Source organism: Enhydra lutris, unplaced genomic scaffold (assembly GCF_002288905.1).
Source record: "Enhydra lutris kenyoni isolate GAN:26980312 unplaced genomic scaffold, ASM228890v2 scaffoldscaffold31, whole genome shotgun sequence".
In the NCBI taxonomy this organism is placed as follows: domain Eukaryota; kingdom Metazoa; phylum Chordata; class Mammalia; order Carnivora; family Mustelidae; genus Enhydra; species Enhydra lutris.
The window spans coordinates 1,277,644-1,301,663 of record NW_019154115.1 but is presented as its reverse complement, the minus strand read 5'-3'; the positions used below and the strand labels follow the sequence as shown (position 1 = coordinate 1,301,663).

Genomic DNA, 24,020 nt, shown 5'->3' with positions numbered 1-24,020 from the left:
AGGACCGCGTAAGGAGATGAGAAAGGCCTCAACTAAGGTAGTGGGAGGGGGAACAGTAAACAGATTTAAGAGGCAAAATACATAAGGCATAGTGGTTAATTTGATAGGAAAATGATGTGGAAATCTATGATATAGCTCAGATTTCTGGCTTGGAGCAAGCAGACTCAAAGAAGTAAGATCCCAGTTATTGTGGTGTTCAGGCAGAGGCTGAGGGGCCATCTCTCAGAGATGCAGTGAAGAGGAAGCCTACAAGACAAAGAGAGCCAGACTGAGTGACCTCTAAGTTGCCTGCCAGTGCAGAGATTCTTCAGTTTTTCCAATTATCTTCACTCTTCTTCTTTGAGTACCCAGGAACTTTCCATCTGTTGTCTTTCCTTGAGTGTCATAGTTCTCTGTAAAGCCTGGGGCTAGATAAGGATTTCTCATTGCTGTTCTCCCCTCAAGTTAGGAGAGAGGTGAGTAGCCTGAGTTGAACTCCATATGCACAGCACTAGCAAGATCCTTATGGGCTCTGACAACACTTAAACCTGTTTGGAGATTGGTGGCGTGTAATATCAAGGCATTCTTCTGTCTTGTTTCTCATTTCCTTTTTTCGTCTTTTCCCTTCATCAGGTTATAGTAAGGAAAAATTATTCTAAGAGCAGCTAGAGTACTTGGAAATAAAGGAGTACTTAAGAAGGCAAAAAGGTTTGAAGTAATACTGTAGGAGAAATGCTCTAATATGTTCTTTGGGAAAACTCATCCTAACAATCCACATGCAGCTGAAAATACATTCTGTAAGGAAAAGACTTCCATTCTAAGTTCTAGAAGCCTTCTATGATCTTTGCGTTGTGGAGCCCATATTACAGTATACGCAAGCAACCATCTCAGATGCCATTTTCCAGTTGGAATTATAGTCAGACAGCTTTCTCAACTTCTCCCATTGTTTTATATATTTTGAAACATCCTATAAGATACAAAAACTATTGCTTATTTACTATAGTATGCTCTCAGCATAATATATCGACATATCTTTCAGACATTCTTACTACCCCAACATTTCTTTTGTGATGTCCTCAGTAAAATATATTACTAATTATTACTGATTATATGGCATCTCTTTAAAAAATATCCATCGGCTGGGGTGCCTAGCTGGCTCAGTCAGTAGAGTATGCAACTCTTGATCTTGGGGCTATAAGTTCAAACCCCATGTTGGGTGTAGAAAATACTTAAAATTTTTTAAAAAATCTTTTTAAAAAATCTATCTGCCGATGTCAGTTAAGGGTAATTATTTTATCTTGTTTGTCTTCTCAGTTCTGTAGATAATTAGAAAAAAAAATAGAACATTACTTCCATGAATAATCCAAGTACCTCACATTATATTATATTAACTCATTTAATCCTCCCAACAACCTTAGGAATTTTGATCCCCATTTTTCAGATGACAAAAGTGAGTCAGAATTCCTTGCCCAAGGAACCAGTAAGGATTGCTCCAGGATTGGAATCCCGTCAGTGTTAACCAGGACTATAATGATCATAACCACTAAATTCTTGTAAAATACTGAAGGACTGCAGCTGTCTCCCCACCCCCCACACTTTTTTTTTTTAGTTATCTACATTGAGACACAAAATTTCAAAATTTCAAAAGATTACCATTACTTAGAACACTAAAAATACACTATGTTATAGATGCCCCATCAAAAAGATAGCTTTTTTTCTAACCTGTTAATTTACTTTTAAATTTTGTGATGCTCGTAAAGTGTTGCCTTATTTTCCTTAAGTGCTTACGTGGCTGTGCTTGATTCCATAGTGTATGACACACGTTAGTTTCTTCTTTGGGAAGGTTTTACTATGTGAATAAAATAAAAACTGAGTAACACATAGGGTTGATGCCATGAGTTCTACAACTGAGGGGTTTTTAATTTTTTGTTTTGTTCTTGGTTTTTTTCCTAATGAAACAAGTATTTTAGATGGCTTTTGGAAATTGCCTTTTTCAATATTTTTAATAAATCATTTGCAGGAAATTTTAAAGTATCTCTTTGGGTAATTTCTTGTGATTTAAAGTCCCAGGAGCTTATTATTTAAAAATCTGTAGTTTAAAAACTGAAAGGAAACAATATTTTTAAATGTAATACCTTTAGATCTTTTTAAATAGTCTAAAACCAGTCTATAAATACCACGTTTTCTTTCTTTTTTCTTTTTCTTTTCCTTCCTTTCTTCCTTTCTTTCTTTCTTTCTTTCTTCCTTTTTCTTTTCCTTCCTTCCTTCCTTCCTTCCTTCCTTCCTTCCTTCCTTCCTTCTTTTTATCAAATGAGGCAGAAGATGGATGGACAGACCAGTGGAAGAAATCAAGGGAGGAAAATTAAGGATTACCATTATTTTTACTGTGAAATTTATTTCTGAAAATTACATTGTAAAGTGGATGTGGGAGGCAGTGTAATATAGTAGGCAAAAAAAAAAAAAACAACAACACCATAAGTTTGAGGGATCGACCAGGTTTTGGTTCATCTGGTAGCTGTGTCATTGCCCACCTGTATGCTTGTAGTTCAGCTGTTTAGCATGCCAGAACTTCAATTTCCTCCTCTGAAATGAGGGGATAGTGATATCTGCTTTATAGGGATGATGATAAAAGAAGAACTTGGTATACAGAAGTACTCAAGAATTATGAAGTTCCTTTATTTCTTCCCAAAGATATGCTGTTGCTTTCTCCTTCAGATATGTTTGATGTGCTAGCCAGATAATGTAGAATAAAGTGGAAATAATTTAAAATGTTTATTAGAGATGTTGAGGGACACCTGGGTGGCTCATTTGGTTAAGTGTCTGACTCTTAGTTTCCACTAGGTCACCAACTCAGGGTTGCGGGATCGAGTCCTGCATCAGGCTCCATGCTCAGCATGACGTCTGCTTGTTCCTCTCCCTCTCTCTCTTCTCCTCCCCCATTCATGCACACTGGCTCTCTCTCTCTCTCAAATAAATAAAATAAAATTTTCATTAAAAAATGTTGAATAAGCAGACCAAAAAATATAAATTCAAAAAGTTGTGTGTTGCTTGCATCCTGAAGACTGAAGTTGTGAATGTGATAGAGGACCCCAAGTTCTGCTAATTATTACTGACTTATGCAGACCGCATCTTAAAGCCATTTCTTTTTACCTTAGAGATTATTCTCCAGGGTTAATTCAGGCGACTTTTTTCTTCTCCTTAGCATAAATAAAGCAAACTTTATTTTGTTTAAACTAGATTAGATTCTAAATCTGCACTATTCCATACAGTCGGTAGCCACTAGCCACATATGGCTATTCACATTTAAATTCATTAGAGTCTAAATAAAAATTCAGTGTCTTAGTCCCACTAGCTAAGACTAAGACAGTGTTGTTAGTGAGACACTAGTCTCACTATTGTCAGTGCTCAGTAGCCCTCAGTGGCTAGTACTGTATTGGACATGCAGATACAGAACATTTCTGTTGTCACAGAAAGTTCTGTTGGACAGCACTTCTTTTTTTTTTTTCTTTAAGATTTTATTTATTTATTTGACAGAGAGAGAGTACAAGTAGGCAGAGTGGCAGGCAGAGGGAGAGGGAGAAGCAGGCTCCCCGCTGAGCAGGGAGCCCGATGTGGGGCTCGATCCCAGGACCCTGGGATCATGACCTGAGCCTAAGGCAGAGGCTTTAACCCACTGAGCCACCCAGGCACCCCAGGACAGCATATCTTTAAAGAATTGTTTATTTGGAGGATTTGTATTGTCTCCTATGGGCACAAAAATCATATTGGCCTTTACGCAGCTTGAAAAATGATGATTTTACTCTGGATGATGGTGATATGAGGCCTCTCAACAAACCCTGATCTCTGGCATCTTAATCAACCCCAAACTGAATTTAGCAGGGTATCAGCCACCCAAAATGATTTCCCAAATAAGCGATAGAATGTTTTTTCAATCAGACCTTCAATATTTTCCCCACATTTCTATGTCTATCTCAAGATGTCTAGAAGAAATATTGCTAGTTTTTTATGTGGCACACCTGACTACTTTATCAGCCTGCTAAAATCAGGCGCTCATAATAACTTTTACTGTGTTAGAAATAAGTCAGTGACTTCAGCTGTCCTTCATTTACTTTGTAACTGAGTACTCTTCACGTTAGTTTTTAGAAATATCTATCAACTCTCCATTTGCAGATTCTTGGTTTACCTCTCCTTCTGTGTGCCTACAACATAGCAAATTACCTAAAACATGCGGTAGGTACTAAGAACATGTTTGAACAAGTTAGCCAAAAGTGACTTTCACATTTGACTTTATAAAGATTCCCAGATTAGGGAAGGTAAGCCCTCAGGAAATTTCATATAGAAAAATTTCAAGTATCAGTTTTTGTGCTCCATTAATCAGCTGGCTTTTTTATTCTAATCCTGGCATACCTTGGAGATATTATGGGTTTGGTTCCAGACCACCACAATAAAGTGAATACTACCATAAAGGAAATCAAATTAATTCTTTGGTTTCCTGATGCATATAAAGTTTATGTTTATCACTGTACTGTAGTGTGTTAAATGTTCAATAGCTTTATATCTAAAAGACAATATACATATGTTAATTAAGAGATGCTTTATTGCTAAAAATGCTAAGCTTTCGGTGACTTGTAATCCTTTTACTGGTGGAGGGTCTTGCCTCAGTGATGCTGGCTGCTGACAAATCAGGGTCTGAAGACTAAGGCCTTCAGAAATTCAGAAATTGCTGTTGCAATTTCTTAAAATAAGTCAACAGTGCTATTTGCTGTATCAGTTGACTCTTCTTTTCACCAACAACTTCTCTGTAGCTTGTGATGCTGTTTGATAGCATTTTAAGCACAGTAGAACTTCCAGAATTGGAGCCGATCTTCTCAAACCCTGCCTCTGCTTTATCAGCTGTGTCAGAGTCTAAATCCTTTGTCATCATGTCAAAAGTCTGCACAGCATCTTCACGAGGAGCAGTTTCCATCTCAAGAAACCATGTTCTTGGCTCACCTATAAGAAGCAATTTCTGATCTTTTAAAGTTCTATCATGAGATTGCATCAGCTCAGTCCCATCTTCAGGCTGCACTTTTTTTTTTTTTAAGATTTATTTATTTACTTGAGAGAGAATGAGAACAGGCTTGAGTGGGGGGAGGGGCAGAAGGAGAGAATCTCAAGCAGACTCCTCACTGAGCATAGAGCCCCACGTGGGACTGGATCCATGACCCTGAGATCACGACCTGAGCTGAAACCAAGAATCGGACACTTAACCTACTTGAGCCAACCAGATGACCCTTCAGGCTCCACTTCTAATTCTAGTTCTCTTGCTGTTTCCACCACATCTGCAGTTACTTCTCCACACAAGTCTTAAAACCCCCAAAGTCCTCCATGTGGACTGGAATCCACTTCTTCCAAACTCCCGTTAATGTTGATATTTGACCTCTTCCTGTGAATCAGGAATGTTCTTATTGGCATCTAGAAAAGTGAATCCTTTCCAGAAGGTTTTCAATTTACTTTGTGTAGATCCGTGGGGGAATCACTATCTATGGCAGCTATAGCCTTGCAAAGTATATTTCTTAAATAACAAAACTGGAAAGTCAAAATGACTCTTTGGTCCATGGCTTACAGAATGGCTGTTGTGTTAGCATGCAGGAAAAGAACATTCATCTTGTACACCTCCATCAGAACTCTTGGGTGACCAGGTACAGTAATATTTTGAAAGGAATTTATTTTTTCCTGAGCAGTAGATCAAAACAGCTGGCTTAAAATATTCAGTAACATGTTATAAACAGATACGCTGTCATCCAGGCTTTGCTGTTCCATTTAGGGAACACAGGCAGAGGTGATTTAGCTTAATTCTGAAGGGCTTTAGGGTTTTGGGAATGGTGAATGAGCACTGGCTTCAAATTATAGTCACCAGCTGCATTAGCCCCTAACAAGAGGGTCTGCCTGTCATTGCACGCTTTGAAGCCAGGCATTGACTTCTCCTCTCTAGCTATGAAAGTCGGAGATGGCATTTTGTTTTACTATAAGACTGTTTCCTCTACATTGAAAATCTGGTTGTTTACCAGAAGCTAGATCTTCTGGATAACATACTGCAACTTCTACATCAACACTTGCTTCTTCGCCTTACACTTTTATGTTATGGAGATGGCTTCTTTTCTTAAACCTCATGAACCTGCCTCTGCTAGCTTCCAACTTTTCTTCTGCAGCTTCCTCACCTCTTAGCCTTCATAGAATTGAAAAGAGTTATGGCTTTGCTCTGGATTAGTCCTTGGTTGAAGGCAAGGTTGTGGCTGGTTTGGTCTTTTTTCAGACCACTGAAGCTTTCTTCATATCAGAAATAAGATGGTTCCACTTTCCGCATTGGTGTGTTCACTGGAGTGACACTTTTAATTTACTTCAAGAACGTTTCCTTCACATTCACATCTTGGCTAACCTGGTGTAAGAGGCCTAGCTTTCACCCTACCTCGGTTTTCAATATACCTTCCTCAGTAAGCTTAATTATTTCTAGCTTTTGATTTTTTTAAAGGATTTAGTATTTTTTTATTTTAAAGAGAGAGAATGACAGGGGGAGGGGCAGAGGGAGAGGAGAGGAAATCCTTAAGCAGACTCTCAACTGAACATGAAGCCCAATACAGGATTCAATCCCAGGACCCTGAGATCATGACCTGAGCCAAAATCAAGAGTCAGATGCTTAACTGACTAAGCCACCCAGGCGCCCCTCTAGCTTTTGATTTACAATGAGAGTTGTGCAACTCTTCCTTTCACTTAGAGGCCAGTTTAAGGTTATTAATTGGCCTAATTTCAATAGTGCTATGTCTCAGGGAATAGGGAGACCCAGGGAGAGGGAGAAAGAAAAGGGAATAGCTGGTCGGTGGGGCAGTCAGAACATATTTATCGATTAAGTTTGCTATCTTATATGGGTGTGGCTTGTGGTGCCCCCCAAAATTACAGCAGTAACATCACTGCTGAGATCACTATCACAGATCACCATACAAATGTAATAATAATGAATAAATTTGAAAAATTGCAAGAATAACTAAAACATGACACAGAGACTCAAAGGGAGCAAATGCTGTTAGAAAAATGGCACCAGTAGACTTGCTAGATGCAGTGTTGCCACAAACCTTCGGTTTATTTTTTTTAAAAAATGAGAACACAGTATCTGCAAAATATAATTAATTGAGGTATGGCTGTATGGGGCTTAATCCAGAGGTTTCCTAAGCAAAGAGTTATATAAGCCATCCTTCTACATAGCCCCACAAGATCACTTTTTTCTTTTAAGATTTACTTATTTATTTTAGAGAGAGGAAGAGAGAGAGCACAAGCGCAGGGAAGGGCAGAAGAAGGAGAGAGAAACTTTAGCAGACTCCTCACTCAGCTCGGAGCCTGTCACGGGGCTTGATCTCTTGATCCTGAGATCATGACCTGAACCGGAACCAAGAGTTGGACACCTAACCAACTGTGCCACCCAGGGCCCCCAAGATTACATTTTTTGTTTTTTAAGTAATCTCCACATCCAACATGGGGCTGGAACTTACCACCTCAATATCAAGAGTTGCACACTCTGCTGACTGAGCCAGCCAGCCAGGCACCACTCCACATTTCTTATCTTACTTATCTAGGGCATCTCCTTAAGGCTGAACCCTTAAAACACTGAAAGAAAGCATCTGAAAATCCTCTGTCTCCAGAACTTCCTTTGGCAGTGTATAGATCATCAGTGTAAAATGTTAAGGGGTGAGGGGAACCTGGCTGAGTCATTCAGTAGAGTATGCGATTCTTGATCTCAGGATTGTAAATTTGAACCCCATGTTGGGTGTGGAAGTTACTTAGAATAAAATCTTAAAAAAAAAAAATGCTAAGCAGTGAGTGTACTTAAAAGAGTGTCATTACTTTGCTGGCCTTAATGTTGTTAAGTATAGAATAATGACATCATAAATAGAAGCTTTAAAAAAAATCATTCTGAAGCATATATTGCCGTTAGTTCATTTACTCAACAAATAACTATTGAGGAACTTCTATGGGCCAGATGTTATTCTACACAATCCAAAGTTAATGATTTGAACCAAAGATTAAAAAATTGCACATTTTTAATTATCTGAATCTTTAAAAAAAAAACAAAAACCAAAACCTGAGATTGACCACTTTGAACATTTGAGCATTTGTTGTACTTTCTAAAAATATAATTACTACTATTTGAAAAGGAATCATATACTGTGTCCCTACCTTTTAACTTAGCTACATTTCATTTAAAAATAGTTTCCCATATACTAGAATTAGTTGGGGGAGTACAATATTCAAATTATATAGATAACTCACCCCCAAATAAATAATCTCTGTTCTTGGAGAGGTTTTCAAATTACATTCTATAAAAATTGAGTCTGTCAGCTGCTACACCACTGACATTCTTTAAAGTGGTCAGTGTATCTCTTTATTTGAGGGTATGCCCAAAGTGGTCTTTGGAGGTCAGCTTCATTTTATCATTTGGCATGAAGTTGATGTCCCCTGGGGTTTGCCAGTTGGTGCTTCCAATTGACTGTGGTGGGACCCTTCTTCCTAAGCTGCTGAGGCCTGCTGCAATGAGATGATACAGTGAGTGCTAGGTTTAGCCAGTGATGACCCAGTCACTTGAAAAGACGGGTGCACGGTGGTATGTGATATCTATATTTATAAACCACCGTGCATATTTCCCAGTTTGGAGATGAACGTCTCTTCCTTTGTTCCCTCTTGTCCTGTTCTCATCTACATTACTTATCATGAGCCCTGGAAAAAAAAATTAGGGGTGAAATTACAATTTAAGGAAAAAAATATGTCCCATTTATTTGGGCTTTAATACGTTCATTCAGTAAACATTTGTCGAACACCAACTATCTCCTGGCACTGGAAAAAACAGTGCTATCTTCAAGGACTCTTGGCCTTTGGGAAAAGCAGACATGGGCTGGACTCTTAGGAGCCCGTGTGCTAATTGCTATGATGCAGATATTTCAAGGTTTAATGAAAGCCTCTGCCCCGAAGTGTGTGGGAGAGGCTCAGTTAAATTTTGAGCAGAGTTTGAAAGAAGGGTGGTTGTTTGTCAGATTGGCAAGCAAGGGAGAACATCCCAGGTAGAGGGAAGAGTATGTATAAAGCCTAAAGCTAGGGAGATGAGGCTAGATCATAAATGGTATATAAACGTCACAGTGATATATGTAAAAGATACACCTATAGGAAATAGAGAGCTACTGAAGATTTTTGAATAAAAAGACATATCAGGATTTTTTAAAGATAGTTCTGGGAACAATTGGAAGCAGAGAGACCAACTAGGAGCCCATGACATTCCTGTCTTATGGGAATGAAGAGTTAATTATGCTCATTCGCATACTGCTCCTGTCCAAATGTGTCATCATTAAGTGCCCTTAATCCCTAGCACCCCAAGATTATAATGATTGTCAGGTCTTAAACAAACATTTGCTATGGTTTGTCCCTAGCGTGTCTTCAAAGGTAGTGCCTTTTAGCAGATCTCTGTAGCAAGAGAGTTATTATTTTGAGTTTTTCAGTATGTGATTATCTTTAAAATGTTGATCTTGGGGTGCCTACATGGTTCAGTCAATTAAGCATCCAACACTTGATTTCAATTCAGGTCACGATCTCAGGGTCCTGGGATCAAGCCCTGTGTCCAGCTCTGCATTCAGCAGGGAGTCTGCTGGAGACTCTCTCTCTCCCTCTCCCTCTGCCCCTCCTGCTTGTGCTAGCTCTCTCTACCACCCCCCCCCACTGAAATAAATAAATAAATAAATAAAATGCAGATATTTAGAAATATTATTTTTCTTATGTCCTTTCTACTTACCATAGCAGTCTTGTAAGTCTTAATAGGCCTATATCAATCATTTTCCTTCCTGAGGAGTTTTAAACCACCTTTGGCTTCTTCAAAGTGTCATTAAATTAGTCCTTTTTAATCCATCTTTCATCATTTGCTTTTAGAACATGACACGGGTTTTCTGTTAGTCTGAGGACATTTTTAGGTGGGGAGAGAGTAAAGAGATAGAGTAAGGAAGCTCAAAAAGAGGGAAAAGTAAGATTTGAATGTGGTTTAGATATATTTGTCCAAAAGAACTTTTTTAGTCTATAGCAAGGCAAGATTTAGAACACAATCTATTTTTTTTTTTTTCTGTTTAGAGAGCTGGTATGCCACAAAAATGTAGAGTATGTGATGTTATATCAGGACTGCTGAAAGCTGAGCTTAGTGTCTGGTCCCAGAGGCTTGAGAGGAATGTACAGGATTCAAAGTTTAAAATAAAAACAGCCAAGATACCAAGCTTTTAAAACATTGACCCTGATGATTGGAATTCAGTTAGGAGAACTTGTCTTTCTTGAGGAAAGAAATAAAAACACAAAACACTTTTAAACGTGGGAGAATGGCGTGACCTATTTGCATGGGCTGTGCAATGCTCATGGTTTCATCTTAACACGCCAATGTTTCTGATTCCCATGTGGAAATCTCCATAGCTCCCAGGAGATCATATCCCGCCATTTGGGAAAAGAAGCCACTATTAATTCTCTGTCTTTCCTTGCTGACTTGGCTGTCCATTTTCATTTTGGAATGATGAGCAACTCTTCTGACTCTGTGTCCTTCAGTCTGGCAGCCACTTACTGCACAATGGCTGCGTGTCTCACATGGTGCCAGGTACTGAGGAAGTGTAAAAAAAAATACATATGCATGTTATAAAAGGCTGAAAATGCTGTAATAGAACAAAAGTGCTAAGAGAGCACAGAGGAAGAAGAGGTGGTTCCCAGTTTGGTTATGGGGAGTAGGGAGGCTTCTGTGGAGAAGGGCCAACTGAGCTGGGCTTATGACACAACACCTTCACTAGAGCAGAGAGGTAGAAATAAAAATATGGAGCATATGAAAAGAACAGGAAGCTAAGTGTTCGTGTGGGGATGTTGATGAGAAATGGTGGTAGATAAGACGGAGAGCCTTGACCAACTTGCTGAGGAGTTTGGACTTTATTCTATAAGTGGAAGAAAGTGGCGTGATCAGCCCTCTTCTACCTCTGATAGGCACTAAGCAGCTGCGGACAGTGATGGACTTTGTCTCACTTGCCAGTTCTGAGGTAATTTTTTTGAACAAGCACTTTGGGAATCTGTTCCTTTTCCATGTCCATGATTATTTTTGTTTGTTCTAATTTGGAAGAGTGGGTGGAAAATGACATCCATAAAGCTTCTTCTGGGGATCACATTGGAAAGGCCAAGAATAAGCCCGTGTTTCTAGCTTTTTCATTTATACATTAACAGCTTCCTTCCTTTTTTCCTTCTCTCCTTCCATTCCCTTCAGCAAAACTCTTTGCTTGATCCTGAGTATACAAATGAGCCACAGTCGTAGGGAATCTCGACAGGGACACAGATCAAGGGTTGTCAGTAGTTGGAGAGAAATGTGGAGAGAAATGTTCACAACATACATATATGAGGTCCCGAGGAAAAAGAGGTCAGTCTTGGGGAAACCATTCCTGGAAGAGGGTTAGCCTGAGCAGAGAGAGAGAGAACGTGAAAAAGCAAAGAGTGCTAAAGACACTGCCGACAGGTTGGAAGCCCTGACTTCAGAGGCAAGATGAAATGCTATAAGAAAAATGGGTACAGCCAGGGCGGGGTCATGAAAGGCTTGCTTTCCGTGCTCCAGCCAAGAAAATTCTGTCCTCGGGATCAAGTCCAAATTCTCAAGGACATATTGTTTAAGTGGAGGACTGCCTTGATCACTTCTGGTGTTTAAAAAAAAAGAAAAAATCTCTGTAATGACCATGTGGTGTGGGAGGCAAAGCTGGAGACAGTGATAACAGGCGACTGTCACAGTAGTAAAGCAAGGATGATAAGGTGCTGGCACAGTTCACTGCTTCTAACCTTCTCCATCACACTTCGTCTCTGAAAGGTCTGGATCAGCAAGTAGAAAATAAAAGTTTGTTATAAAGCCTATTTCTGTCATGTTGTAAATAAACTATGGTTCTGACTTCTCACATTAGCTGAGGCAAAACAGGGCTGGGGCAGCTTCGGGAAGGAAGCCTCGTCATCACAAGAAGAGTGCGAGTAATACCGAGCCCCTCCATCCTTTGTGATGGGAAGGACACAGAGGAATGGAAAGATGTGACTAGAAACTGAGTTTACAGTCGTTTCTAAGAATGGATTGTTGATTTTCTTTGTTGAGATATAATTTACATACCGTAAGATTCAGAGGGTACAATTCCATGAGCTTTAGTATATTCACAGAATTTTACAATCATCACCAGTATCTAATTCCAGAACATGTTTATCACCCTAAACAGCAGTCACTCTCCATCTCCATTCTCCCCATCCTCCAGCAACCACTAATCTACTTTCTCTTTCTAGGGATTTACATATTTCTGGATACTTCATGTAAGTGGGGTCATACGATATGTGACCTTTGTGACTGGCTTCTCTCACTTAGAATAATATTTTCAAGGTTCATACAGGAGGTAGCATGTATCAGTACTTCATTTCCTTTTATGGCTGAATAATATTCATTTATCCATTTATCAGCTGATGGACATATGGATTGTTTCTCTTTTTTAGCTGTTAGGAATGTTGCTGAGAACATTTGTGTACAAGTGGACGTATGTTTTCATTTCTCTTGGATATGTATGTAGGACTGGAAATGCTGGATCATGTAGTAAACTTTATGTTTGACTTTTTGAGTAACTGCCAAACTGTTTTCCAAGGTGACTGTACCATTTTAGATTCCTAACATCAACGTGTGAGGGTTTGAATTTCTCCATATCCTCACCAACACTTGTCCATCTTTTCGACGATAGCTAGCTTAGTGGAGGTGAAGTGGTGTCTCGTGGTTTGGGTTTGCATTTACCTAATGGGTAGTGATGTTGAGCGTCTTTCCATGTGCTTATTGGCCATTGATGTATCTTCTTTGGAGAAATGTCTATGCAAATCCTTTGCCCACTTACAATGGATTATTTATCTTTTTATTGTAAGTTACTTATAAATTCTGGATATAAGTCTCTTATCAAATATAAGATTTGCACATATTTTCTCCCATTCTGTGGGTTGTCTTTTCACTTTCTTAAAGTTGTACTTTGAAGCACAAAGTTTTTAATTTTTATGAATTTCAATTTATTTTTTATTTTTTTGCTTGTGCTTTTTGGTATCATTATCTACAAAATCATTGCCTAATCCAAGGTTGAAAATACTGATTCCTATGTTTTCTTTTAAGAGTTTTATGGTTTTAGTTCTTATGTTGAGATCTTTGCTATATTTTAGTTACTTCTTGTATAAAGTATAAGGTAGGAGTTCAGTTTCATTCTTTTGTATATGGATTATCTGGTTGTCCCAGCACCATTTGTTGGAAAAACTACTACTTCCCTGTTGAATTTTCTTGGCACCCTTGTTGGAAGTTGATTGACCATAAATATACAGGTTTATTTTTATAACTCTCAATTCTAGTCCATTCATCTATATTTCTATTCTTAGTACACACAATCTTTTATTTTTAATTGAAGTATGATTGATGTACAACTATTAGTTTTAGGTATACAACATAGTGATTCAACATTTATAGACATTATAAAATGCTTACCAAGATAAGTGTAGTTACCATCTGTCATCATAAAGTTATTACAGTATTATTGACTATATTCCTATGCTGTACTTTTCATCTCTGTGACTTTATTTTATAACTGAAAGTTTGTACCTCTTAATCCCTTTCACCCATCCCCCCAACACACAATACATACAATCTTGATTCCTATAGTTTTAAAGTAAGTTTCGAAATTGGGAAATGTGAGTTCTCCCACTTTGTTCTTCTTTTTCAAGGTATTTTTTGGTTACTTTAGATTCATTGTATTTCCATATGAATTTTAGGGTTCTTTTGTCAATTCCTGCAAGAAAGCCAGCTGGGATTTTGATAGGGATTACATTAAATCTTCAGAACAATTTTGGAATTGTTTCCGTCTTAGCATATTAAGTCTCTAATCTGTGAACATAAGATGTCTTTACATTTATTTAGGTCTTCAATTTCTTTCACCATTGTTGGATAGTTTCCAGTGTATAAGTCTTGCCCTTCTTTTGTTAAATTTATTCCTAAATACTATATTGTTTTTGATGATATTGTAAATGGAATTGTTTTTTAATAATAATTTTTTGATTTTTCATTGCTAGTGTGTAGAAATACAGTTGTTTTATATAGAGCTTAGATCTTGCAACCTTGCTGAACTGGTATATTTGCTGTAAGAAATTTTTGTGGATTCCTCAGGCTTTCCCATATACAAGATTATGTTATCTTTGGTTAGAGATGGTTTTACTTCTTTTCCAATCTGGATGTTTCTGTTTTTGTTTTTGTTTTTGTTTTCTTTCTAATTGCCTTGTCCAGATCCTCCAGTGAAATATAAAATAGAAGTACCGGAATGGAAATCCTTTCCTTATTCTTGATCTTACTGGGGAAATAATGGGGTTTTTTACCAATAAGGATGATGTTCACTTTGGGGCTTTCATAGGTGCCCTTTATCAAGTTGAGGATGTTCTCTCCTTTCCCCAGTGTGTTCAGTATTTTATCTTGAAAAGGTGTTGAATTTTCTCAAATGCTTTTTCTCCATCTGTTAAAATGATCATGTAAGGTTTTGTCCCCTTTTATTCTGTTTGCATGGTGTGTTCCATTGACTGATTTTCAGATGTTAAAGCCAACCATTCATTCCTGGGACAAATCCAACTTTGTCATGGTGTATAATCCTTTTTATATGTTGCTAGATTCAGTTTGCTAGTATTTTTAAAAGATATTTGTGTCTGTATTCATAAGGGATATTGGTCTCTAGTTTTCTTGTGATGCCTTTGTCTGATTTTGGCACGTAGGTAATAATGGTTTCATAGATTTCAAACTGGGAAGGGTTCCCTCACCTTCTATTTTTGGAAGAGTTTGTGCAGGGTTGATATTAGTTCTTCTTTATACATTGGTAGAGTTCATCAATACACCAGGTGCCTTGGACCTTTCTTTGTGGGAATATTTTAAATTACTAATTCGGTATCTTTTCTTGTTATAGGTACCTCTATAATTTTACAATTTATTCTCTTCCAGCTCTAATTTATACTTTTAGTCATTCAAGAAACATTTACTAATTTTCTAAAGATCTATTTATTTATTTGAGACAGAAAGAGTAAATGCACCAGTGGGGGAAGGGGCAGAGGGAGAGAGAGAGTATCTCAAGCAGACTCCCTGTGAGCATGGAGCCTGAGGCAAGGCTCAATCCCAGGACCCCTAGATCATGACCTGAGCCGAAATCAAGAGTTGGATGCTTAACTGACTGAGCCACCCGGGCACCCTAAGAAACACTGATTGAGCATCTTTTATATCCAGGCCCTGTCTTGACATAGAGGACACAATGATGTATCAAGCAAAGTCCTGGCCCTCTTAGCATTCTCATATTCTTTGTCTCTCTAATTCTTATGCTACACACACACACACACACACACACACACACACATTTTTTTTTTGTTTATATGTATTATAGCTCTCTTCCTTGTAAAAAGTATTTATTTACCAAATGCCATTGGTGGAGAAAGGTGGTCCTTAGGTTTGCTGTATGTATTGTCATAGTTCTCTCCTCATTTCTAGGTGTTCTTGGAGAGAGTGGCATGAATAGGAAATGGAATATGTTGTTAGTGCAATCATAGTTTATATTGGTGCCCATTCTAGGCATTGCTACATGATTTTAATAAACCACCATCTTTATTTATTATCAGCCTCAGAACCATCTGGTGCCTTCTATTCTACCTGGCCATCAGTCGGCCCATGCATTAGTTTCCTAGGGCTACTGTAATGAAGTACCATAACCTGGGTGCCTTAAAACAAGAGGAATTTATTCCCTCAACAGTTTTGGAGGTAGGAGTCTGAAATCAAGGTGTTAATAAGGCCATGCTTTCTCTGAGGCTCTGGATTGAATCCTTCCTCACCTCTCGCTAGCATCTGGGGGTGGCCCTCAATCCCTGACATCCTTGGCTTGCAGCTGCATTATTGCATTCTCTGCCTCTTCACCACATGGTGTTTTCCCTTTTGTCTCTTTTTATATGACGTTTCCTCTTTTTATAAGAACACCAGTCATATTAGATTAAGGTACACCCTAATGATCTCATCTTAACTTGATTACCTCTGCAAAGACTCTATTTCTAAATAAGGTTATATTCACAGGCACCAGGGGTTGTGACTTCAACGTTTTGGGAGAGAGGACATAATTCATCCCATAACAGAGCATTATACTCTTTCTCAGTAGGCCTCATTTTAATAACTTTACTAATTATAATAACTTTTATAAAAGTTCCATGGCATATTTCTCTGCCTTTAAAAAACTAATGTCTCTCCCCATTATACAATAAGCCGAAAAGATGTCATTTTTCACAGGTGTATTTGTTTATACATTACCACACGTGTAGCTACCATCTGTCACCATACATCACTGGTTTTTTTTGTGTTTTTTTTTAAACATTTTATTTATTTATTTGAGAGAGAGAGAGAGACAGTGAGAGAGAGCATGAGCGAGGAGAAGGTCAGAGGGAGAAGCAGACTTCCCGTGGAGCTGGGAGCCCGATGCGGGACTCGATCCCGGGACTCCAGGATCATGACCTGAGCTGAAGGCAGTCGCTTAACCAACTGAGCCACCCAGGCGCCCCCATACATCACTGTTTTAAGAGCATTGGTTATATTCGTTTTGCCATGCCTTTGTTCCTCGACTTATTCCCACTTATCTCCCACTCCCCTTCACCCACTTTGCCGAGACCCCTACCTCTCTCCCCACTGGCATCCATTCATTTGTTCTCTATATGTATAGGTCTCATTCTGCCTTTTGTTTGCTTATTCATTTAGGTTTTTTGTTTGTTCGGGGAGGATTAGATTCCACTAATGAATGAAATTATATGTTATTTGTCTTTTTCAGTCTTATTTCACTTAGCCTAATACCTTTTGTGTCCATTCCTGCTATCTCAAATGGCAAAACCTTATCCTTTTTTATGTTTAGTTTTCTTTGGTTAAATACCCAAGTGGAATTATTAGATCATATGGTATTTCTATTTTTACTTTTTTTGAGGAATCTCCATTCTGGTTCCCACAGTGGCTATACCAATTTACATTCCCACCAACAGTGCATGAGGGTTCCGTTTTGCCTACATCCTCAGGAACACTTTGTCATTTCTTGTCTTTTTGTTTTATCCATTCTAACAGGTGTAAGGTAATACCTCATTGGGGTTTTGATTTGCATTGCCTTGATGATTAGTGATGTTGAGCATCTTTTCACGTGTCTGTTGGCCATCTGTATGTTTTCTTTATCTATTCAGGTACTCTGCTCATTTTTTAGTTAAATTGTTTGGTTTTTTTGTTGTTGAGTTGGATAAGTTCTTTATATATTTTGGATATTAATCCCTTAGAAGATATATCGTTTGCAAATATCTTCTCCCATTTGGTAGGTGGCCTTTTTGTTCAGTTGATGGTTTCCTTTGCTGTGCAAAACATTTTTTTTTTTAATTTTGATGTAGTCCCAGTATATTGTTTTTGCTTTTGTTGCCTTAGGAGACGTATCTAGAAAAAAATTACTATAGCTGATGTCAAAGAAATTACTGCCTGTTTTCTCTTCTAGGATTTCTGTGGTTTCAGGTCTCACATCTAGGTCTTTAATTCATTTTGAGTTTATTTTTATGTATGGTGTTAAAAGGTGGTTCAGTTTCATTCTTTTACAGACAGCTGTCCAGTTTTCCCAGCACCATTTACTGAAGAGACTGTCTTTTTCCCATTGTATATTTTTTTTTCCCATTGTATATTTTTGCCTCTTATGTCATAGATTAATTAATCATATAATTGTGGGTTTGTTTCTGGGTTCTCTATTCTGTTCTGCTGATCTGTGTGTCTCTTTTTGTGTCAATACTATACTGTTTTGATTACCACAGCTTTTCAGTATAATTTGAAACCTGAAATTGTGGTACCTCCAACTTTGTTTTTCTTTTTCAAGATTTCTTTAGCTATTTGGTGTTTTCTGTGGTTCCATACAAATTTTGGTATTATTTATTCTAGTTCTGTGAAAAATAGTGTTGATATTTTAATAGGGATTGTATTGAATCTGTAGATCCTTTTGGGTAATATAGATATTTTAACAATATCAATTCTTTCAGTCCATGAGCGTGGAATATCTTTCCATTTTCTTTCATCAGTGTCTATAGTTTTCAGAATACAAGTCTTTCACCTTTTTGGTTAACTTTATTCCTAAGTTTTTCGTTCAATTATAAATGGGACTATTTTCTTAATTTCCTTTTCTGCTACCTTATTACTAGTATACAGAAGCACTACCAGGTTCTGGGTATTAATTTTGTATCATGCAACTTTCGTGAATTCATTTATTACTTGTAGTTGTATTTTAGTGAAGTCTTTAAGGTTTTCTATGTATAGTATCATGTTGTCTGCAAATGGTGACAGTTTAACTTTTTACTAATATGGATGACTCATTTCATTTTCTTATCTGATTACTGTGGCTAGGATTTCCATTACTATGTTGAGTAAAGGTGGTGAGAGTGGAGATCCTTATCTTGTCCCTGATCTTAGAGGAAAGGCTCTTAGTTTTTCACCACTGTGAATGTTGTTACCTACAGCTTTTTTATATATGGCCTTTATTATGTTGAAGTATGTTTCCTCTAACCCAACTTTGACAAGTGTTTTTATCATGAATGAATGTTGAGTTTTGGTAGATGCTTTTTCTGCATCTATTAACATAAAGCATATGATTTTTATCCTTTGTTTTGTTGATGTGGTGTTTGTGATTGATTTGTGAATAGTGAACCATCCTTGTATCCCCAGAATAAGTCTCACTTGATCATGGTGAATAATCTTTTATTGTTCAATTCAGTTTGCTAATATTTTGTTGGGGATTTTTGCATCTATGTTTATCAGGGATATTGGCCTGTAGTTCTCTTTTTTTTTCGTGGTGTCCTTGTCTGCTGTTGGTATCAGGGTGATACTGGCCTCGTGTTTATTTGTATTATCATGTATTTGGAAGCCTTTCTGCTTTTTCTATTTTTTAGACTAGTTTGAGAAGAATAGGTATTATCGCTTCTTTAAATGTTTGATAGAATTCACCTGTGAACCCATCTAATCCTGGACTTTGTTTGTTGGGTTTTTTTTTTTTATTACCTATTCAGTTTCATTTTTTGTAGTTGATCTGTTCAGATTTTTATTTCTTCCTGATTCAGTTTTCAAAAATCATATGTTTCTAGGAATTCATTCATTTCTTCTAGGTTGTTTAATTTGTTGGCATATAACTTTTTGTAGTATTCTCTTATATTCCTTTGTATTTCTGTCGTGACAGTGTTACTTCTCTTTTGTTTCTAATTTTATTTGGGTTCTTTTTTTTTTTTTTTCCATAATGAGTCTAGCTGAGGGTTTATCAGTTTTCTTTATCTTTTCAAAGAACCACCTCTTGGTTTCATGTTTTTTTCCTTTGTTTTTTAGTCTCTATGCCATTTATTTCTGCTCTGATCTTTATTATTTCCTTCCTTCTACCCCTTGGGTTTTGTTTGTTCTTCTTTTTCTAGTCCCTTTAGGTGTCAGGCTAGGTTTTTGTTGGTTTTTTTTTTTTTTAATTCAAGCTATTTCTTGTTTCCTGAGGTAGACATTTATTCTCTATATTTCCCTCTTAGAACTGCTTTTGCTGCATCCCAAGGATTTTGGATTGTTGTGTTTTCATTTTCACACATCTGCATTTTATTTTCTTATAAGTGCAAGTGCTAGAAAGGAAGCAGAGTAATTGGTCCTATAACTAGGGCTTGTAAGAGATGTTCAAAAGTAGTATTGCTCAAATCACAGTTTATATACCCCCCAAAATAAAACAGAATGTTAAGAGTTTGTGAAGGATGTTTGGAACAGCAGTTGACTGTTCATATATATTGTTCTCCTTATCCCAATCGCAAGAATTTATACATAAACCAGTTTAAGACCAATGCTAGAATCCATCTCTGTGGTGAAATAAAATAACATGGTTTATGAAATCATATTCATATGTGTTGGATTGAAAATGACAGGTGCTAAATACAATACAGTGCAACTTTGGAACAAAGTTCAAAAAGCAGAATGGTATCTTCTGAGCATCAGTCTAGTGGTCCCATTGCTAGTTTCAATTGTTTCTTAAAATGCTTCCAAGTGTTTTTCTTAATCCACAAATGCTTTCATCTCTACTCTGCTACAATGAAATTATTTGAGTATCTGTCACTCTTTCATATTCAGCACCCTTGGAGGCAGGAGTAGAGAATCTCAATTCTTTTTTTTTTTTTTTTTTCTTTTTTAAACAAAGCCCATTACCCTCTTCTCTGGCATGGAAATGATGAGACATTGTTCACATTTTTTTTTGCTCCCACCAACAAAGTCTTTGGTTGATTTTCTTCAACCATTTTTAATTAAGGCATTGACTTCTTATACTCTCATGACCACATCACTTGTTTATCCTTGAGCTTCAATTATGTAACAAGAATAAAAACTTAACTATTGTTTTTCTTTCTTTCTTTTAAAACAATACAGGGCAATCTAGAGCAGCCATGATACCACCCAAGCATCCACGGCAGCCTAAGGGAACTTTGGATGACGGCATTGTCTTCAGTGAGAAAACAGACCAAGAAGCACCTAGCGCTTCCCAACCTACGCCACCCCCACTGCCAAAGAAAATGATCATAAGAGCCAATACAGAGCCAATCCCCAAAGACCTCCAAAAATCCATGGAAACGAGTCTTTGTGTAATGGCTAATCCCACCTATGACATTGACCCCAACTGGGATGCCAGTAGTGCTGGCTCTTCCATCAGTTACGAACTCAAGGGACTAGACATTGAGTCTTATGACTCCTTGGAAAGACCTTTGCACAAGGAGAGACCTGTCCCCTCAGCAGCAAACAGTATCTCCAGCTTAACCACTCTCAGTATTAAGGATAGATTTTCCAACAGCATGGAGTCCCTGTCTAGCCGGCGTGGTCCCTCTTGCAGACAGGGACGAAGCATGCAGAAGCCACAGAGACAAGCACTTTATCGAGGACTTGAGAATCGGGAAGAAGTTGTGGGTAAAATCCGAAGCCTTCATACAGATGCCTTGAAGAAACTGGCTATAAAATGTGAAGACCTCTTCATGGCTGGACAGAAAGACCAGCTCCGTTTTGGGGTGGACAGCTGGTCAGACTTCAGGCTAACCAGCGACAAGCCATGCTGTGAGGCAGGTGATGCAGTTTACTATACAGCTTCATATGCAAAAGATCCACTTAATAACTATGCAGTCAAGGTAAGAAAATATTATAAATCTGATTTTAATCTTACCCAGCACACTGTTATTGGGATGGGTCTGTTCTTCTTTCCTGCATTCCTCCATTCAGCAAAAAGTTACTGATCATCTATCTACTTTACACCAGATATTATAGTAAGCTGTGACTGTTTTCAGAGGCTACTTGTACAAATACATGCCTTCCACTCTGTTTCTGTCTTTATTCTCTAACAAATAAGAGACCCTTGTCTGCCCCTATTCTAGGACTCTTCTGCTTCTTGAAGAAACATTTTTATAGAGAAAAATAACCAGTATTTGTTGATGTGCCAGGAACATTATTGGTGTTACATAATTTGATCTTTATATCAATTTTATGAGATTAAGATCTTTTTACCTATTTGACAGATGATGAAACTAAAGCTGAGACAGGTGAGCTGATTTGCTTAGGGTCACACACCTAGCAATTAGGAGAGATGGGATTTAAACACAGATCTCTCTGATTCCATAGCCTGCACCTTATCCATTTTGTCACATATTAATTTCTTAACTGTACATTACTCATTCCAGACAAATTACTTCTTCAAGAAAGCTAAAACTCTTAACATCAAGAATTCTTGTCCAATTACATTCACTGTAAATAATGCATAATTTTCATGAATGTAATAAATAAAGCGTGGGCTTTGTTACATTTCCAATTTCTTTTGTCTCAAGGTATTTTTTTATTTCTCTTGATTTCTTCTTCGACCCATTGGTTTTTCAGTAGCATGTAGTTTAATCTCCACAAATTTATGAATTTCCCAGTTTTCCTTGTATATTTAATTTCTAGTTTCATAGCACTGTGATCAGAAAAGATGCTTGATAAAATTTCAGTCCTCTTAAATTTATTAAGTCTTGTTTTGTGGCCTAACATATGATCTCTCTTAGAAAATGTCCCATGTGCACTTCAGAAGAATGTGTATTCCTTTGCTTTGAATGGAATGTTCTGTATGTATCTGGTAAGCCCATCTAGTCTACTGTGTCATTTAAGACTGATGTTTCTTTGTTGATTTTTTTGTCTGGATGATTGATCCATTGATGTAAGTCTCCTACTATTATTGTATTGCTATCAATTTCATCCTTTAGGTCTGTTAGTGTTTGCTTTATATATTTAGATCTCCTATGTTGGGTGCATAAATATTAACAAATGTTATAGCATCTTGCTGGACTGATCCTTTTATCATTATGTACCTTCTTTGTCTCTTAATGCAGTCTTTGTTTTAAAGTCTATTTTGTCTGATATAACTACTGTAGCTTTCTTTTGGTTTCCATTTGTATGGAATATCTTTTTTCGTACTTCACTTTGAGTCTGTATGTGTCCATATATTGAAAGTGAGTCCTTTTTAGACAGCATATAGATGGGTCATATTTTTTTATCCATTCGTCCACTGTGTGTCTTTGGATTGGAGAATTTATGCATTAACATTTGAAATAATTATTGATAGGTTGTGCTTATTGCCATTTTGTTTATTGTTTTGGGGCTGTTTTAGTAGGTCTTCTCTCTTTCTTCTCTTGATCTCTTCCTTTGTGGTTTCTTTCTTTCTTATTTTTTTTTTTAAGATTTTTTTTATTTATTTGACAGAGAGAGATCACAAGTAGGCAGAGAGTCAGGCAGAGAGAGAGGGGGAAGCCGGCTCCCTGATGAGCAGAGAGCCCGATGCGGGGCTCGATCCCAGGACCCTGAGACCATGACCTGAGCTGAAGGCAGAGGCTCAACCCACTGAGCCACCCAGGCACCCCCCCTTTGTGGTTTCTTTAGTGGAATGCTTATATTCTTTTATCTTTTGTGTTTTTTCCTTTATGGTTACCATGAATTTACATATAACAACTTACATCTATAAAAGTCTATTTTAAGTTTGTTACAACTTAAGTTTCATTCCATTGTAAAGCTCAAAATCATTACTCTTCCATCCACACATTTTATGGTTTCTTTTTTATTTTATGTTTTTTGATGTCACAGTTTACATCTTTTTATTTTGTGTATCCCTTATTGTTGTAATCATAGTTATTTTTACTATTTGTCTTTCAGTCTTTACACTAGCTTTATAAGTGACTGATCCACTAACTTTACTATATGGTTACCTTTCCAGTGATAATTTTTCTTTAATATGTGTTCTTGTTACTTGTAAGGCCAGTTTAGTAGTGGTTTTTGTGGGTTTATTTGTGTATGTGGGGTTTATTTTGGTTTTTTAGTACTTTGAATATACAGTACCACTCCCTTCTAGCTCGTAAAGTTTCCATTAAAAAATCTACTGAGAGTCTAATGGGGGGTTTCCTTGTATATAACAAGTTGTTTTTCTCTTGCTGTTTTTAATATTTTCTCCTTGTCTTTAACTTTTGACATTTTAATTGTCTTGGTGTGGGTCTCATTAGGGTTCCTCTTATTTGGAGCTCTCCGGGCTTCCTGGATCTGGATCTGTTTATTTCCCCAGATTGCCAGCAATTTTTTTCCAGCAATTATTCCTTCAAATAAGATTTCTATCCCTTTCTCTCTCGTTTCTTTTTCTAGGAGCCCTATGATGCAAATGTCCATTTGATACTGTTTTCTACATCCCTTAAGCTGTCTGCACTTTTTTCTTTTTTGTTGGTTTCTGATGCTCTGATTTAGAGAATTCTACCACCTCATCTTTGAGTTGAGTGATCCTTTTTTTTGCTTCATCTAGTCTGCTATTGAACCCCTATAGTGTATTTTTTTTTAAAGATTTTATTTATTTATTTGACAGAGAGATCACAAGCAGGCAGAGAGGCAGGCAGAGAGAGAGGAG

General features: G+C 37.4%; 1 protein-coding gene across 2 annotated transcripts in view; it reads left to right on the top strand.

Moving 5' to 3' along the window:
• The window catches only part of LOC111153232 (pseudopodium enriched atypical kinase 1), a 300,842-nt gene that overhangs the window by 250,707 nt on the left and 26,115 nt on the right, over positions 1-24,020 (top strand). For both annotated transcript variants that reach the window (XM_022512129.1, XM_022512130.1), the window contains one exon: positions 20,495-21,240. In XM_022512129.1, the coding sequence (XP_022367837.1) occupies positions 20,495-21,240 (746 nt within the window). The remainder of the gene's footprint in view (positions 1-20,494; positions 21,241-24,020) is intronic.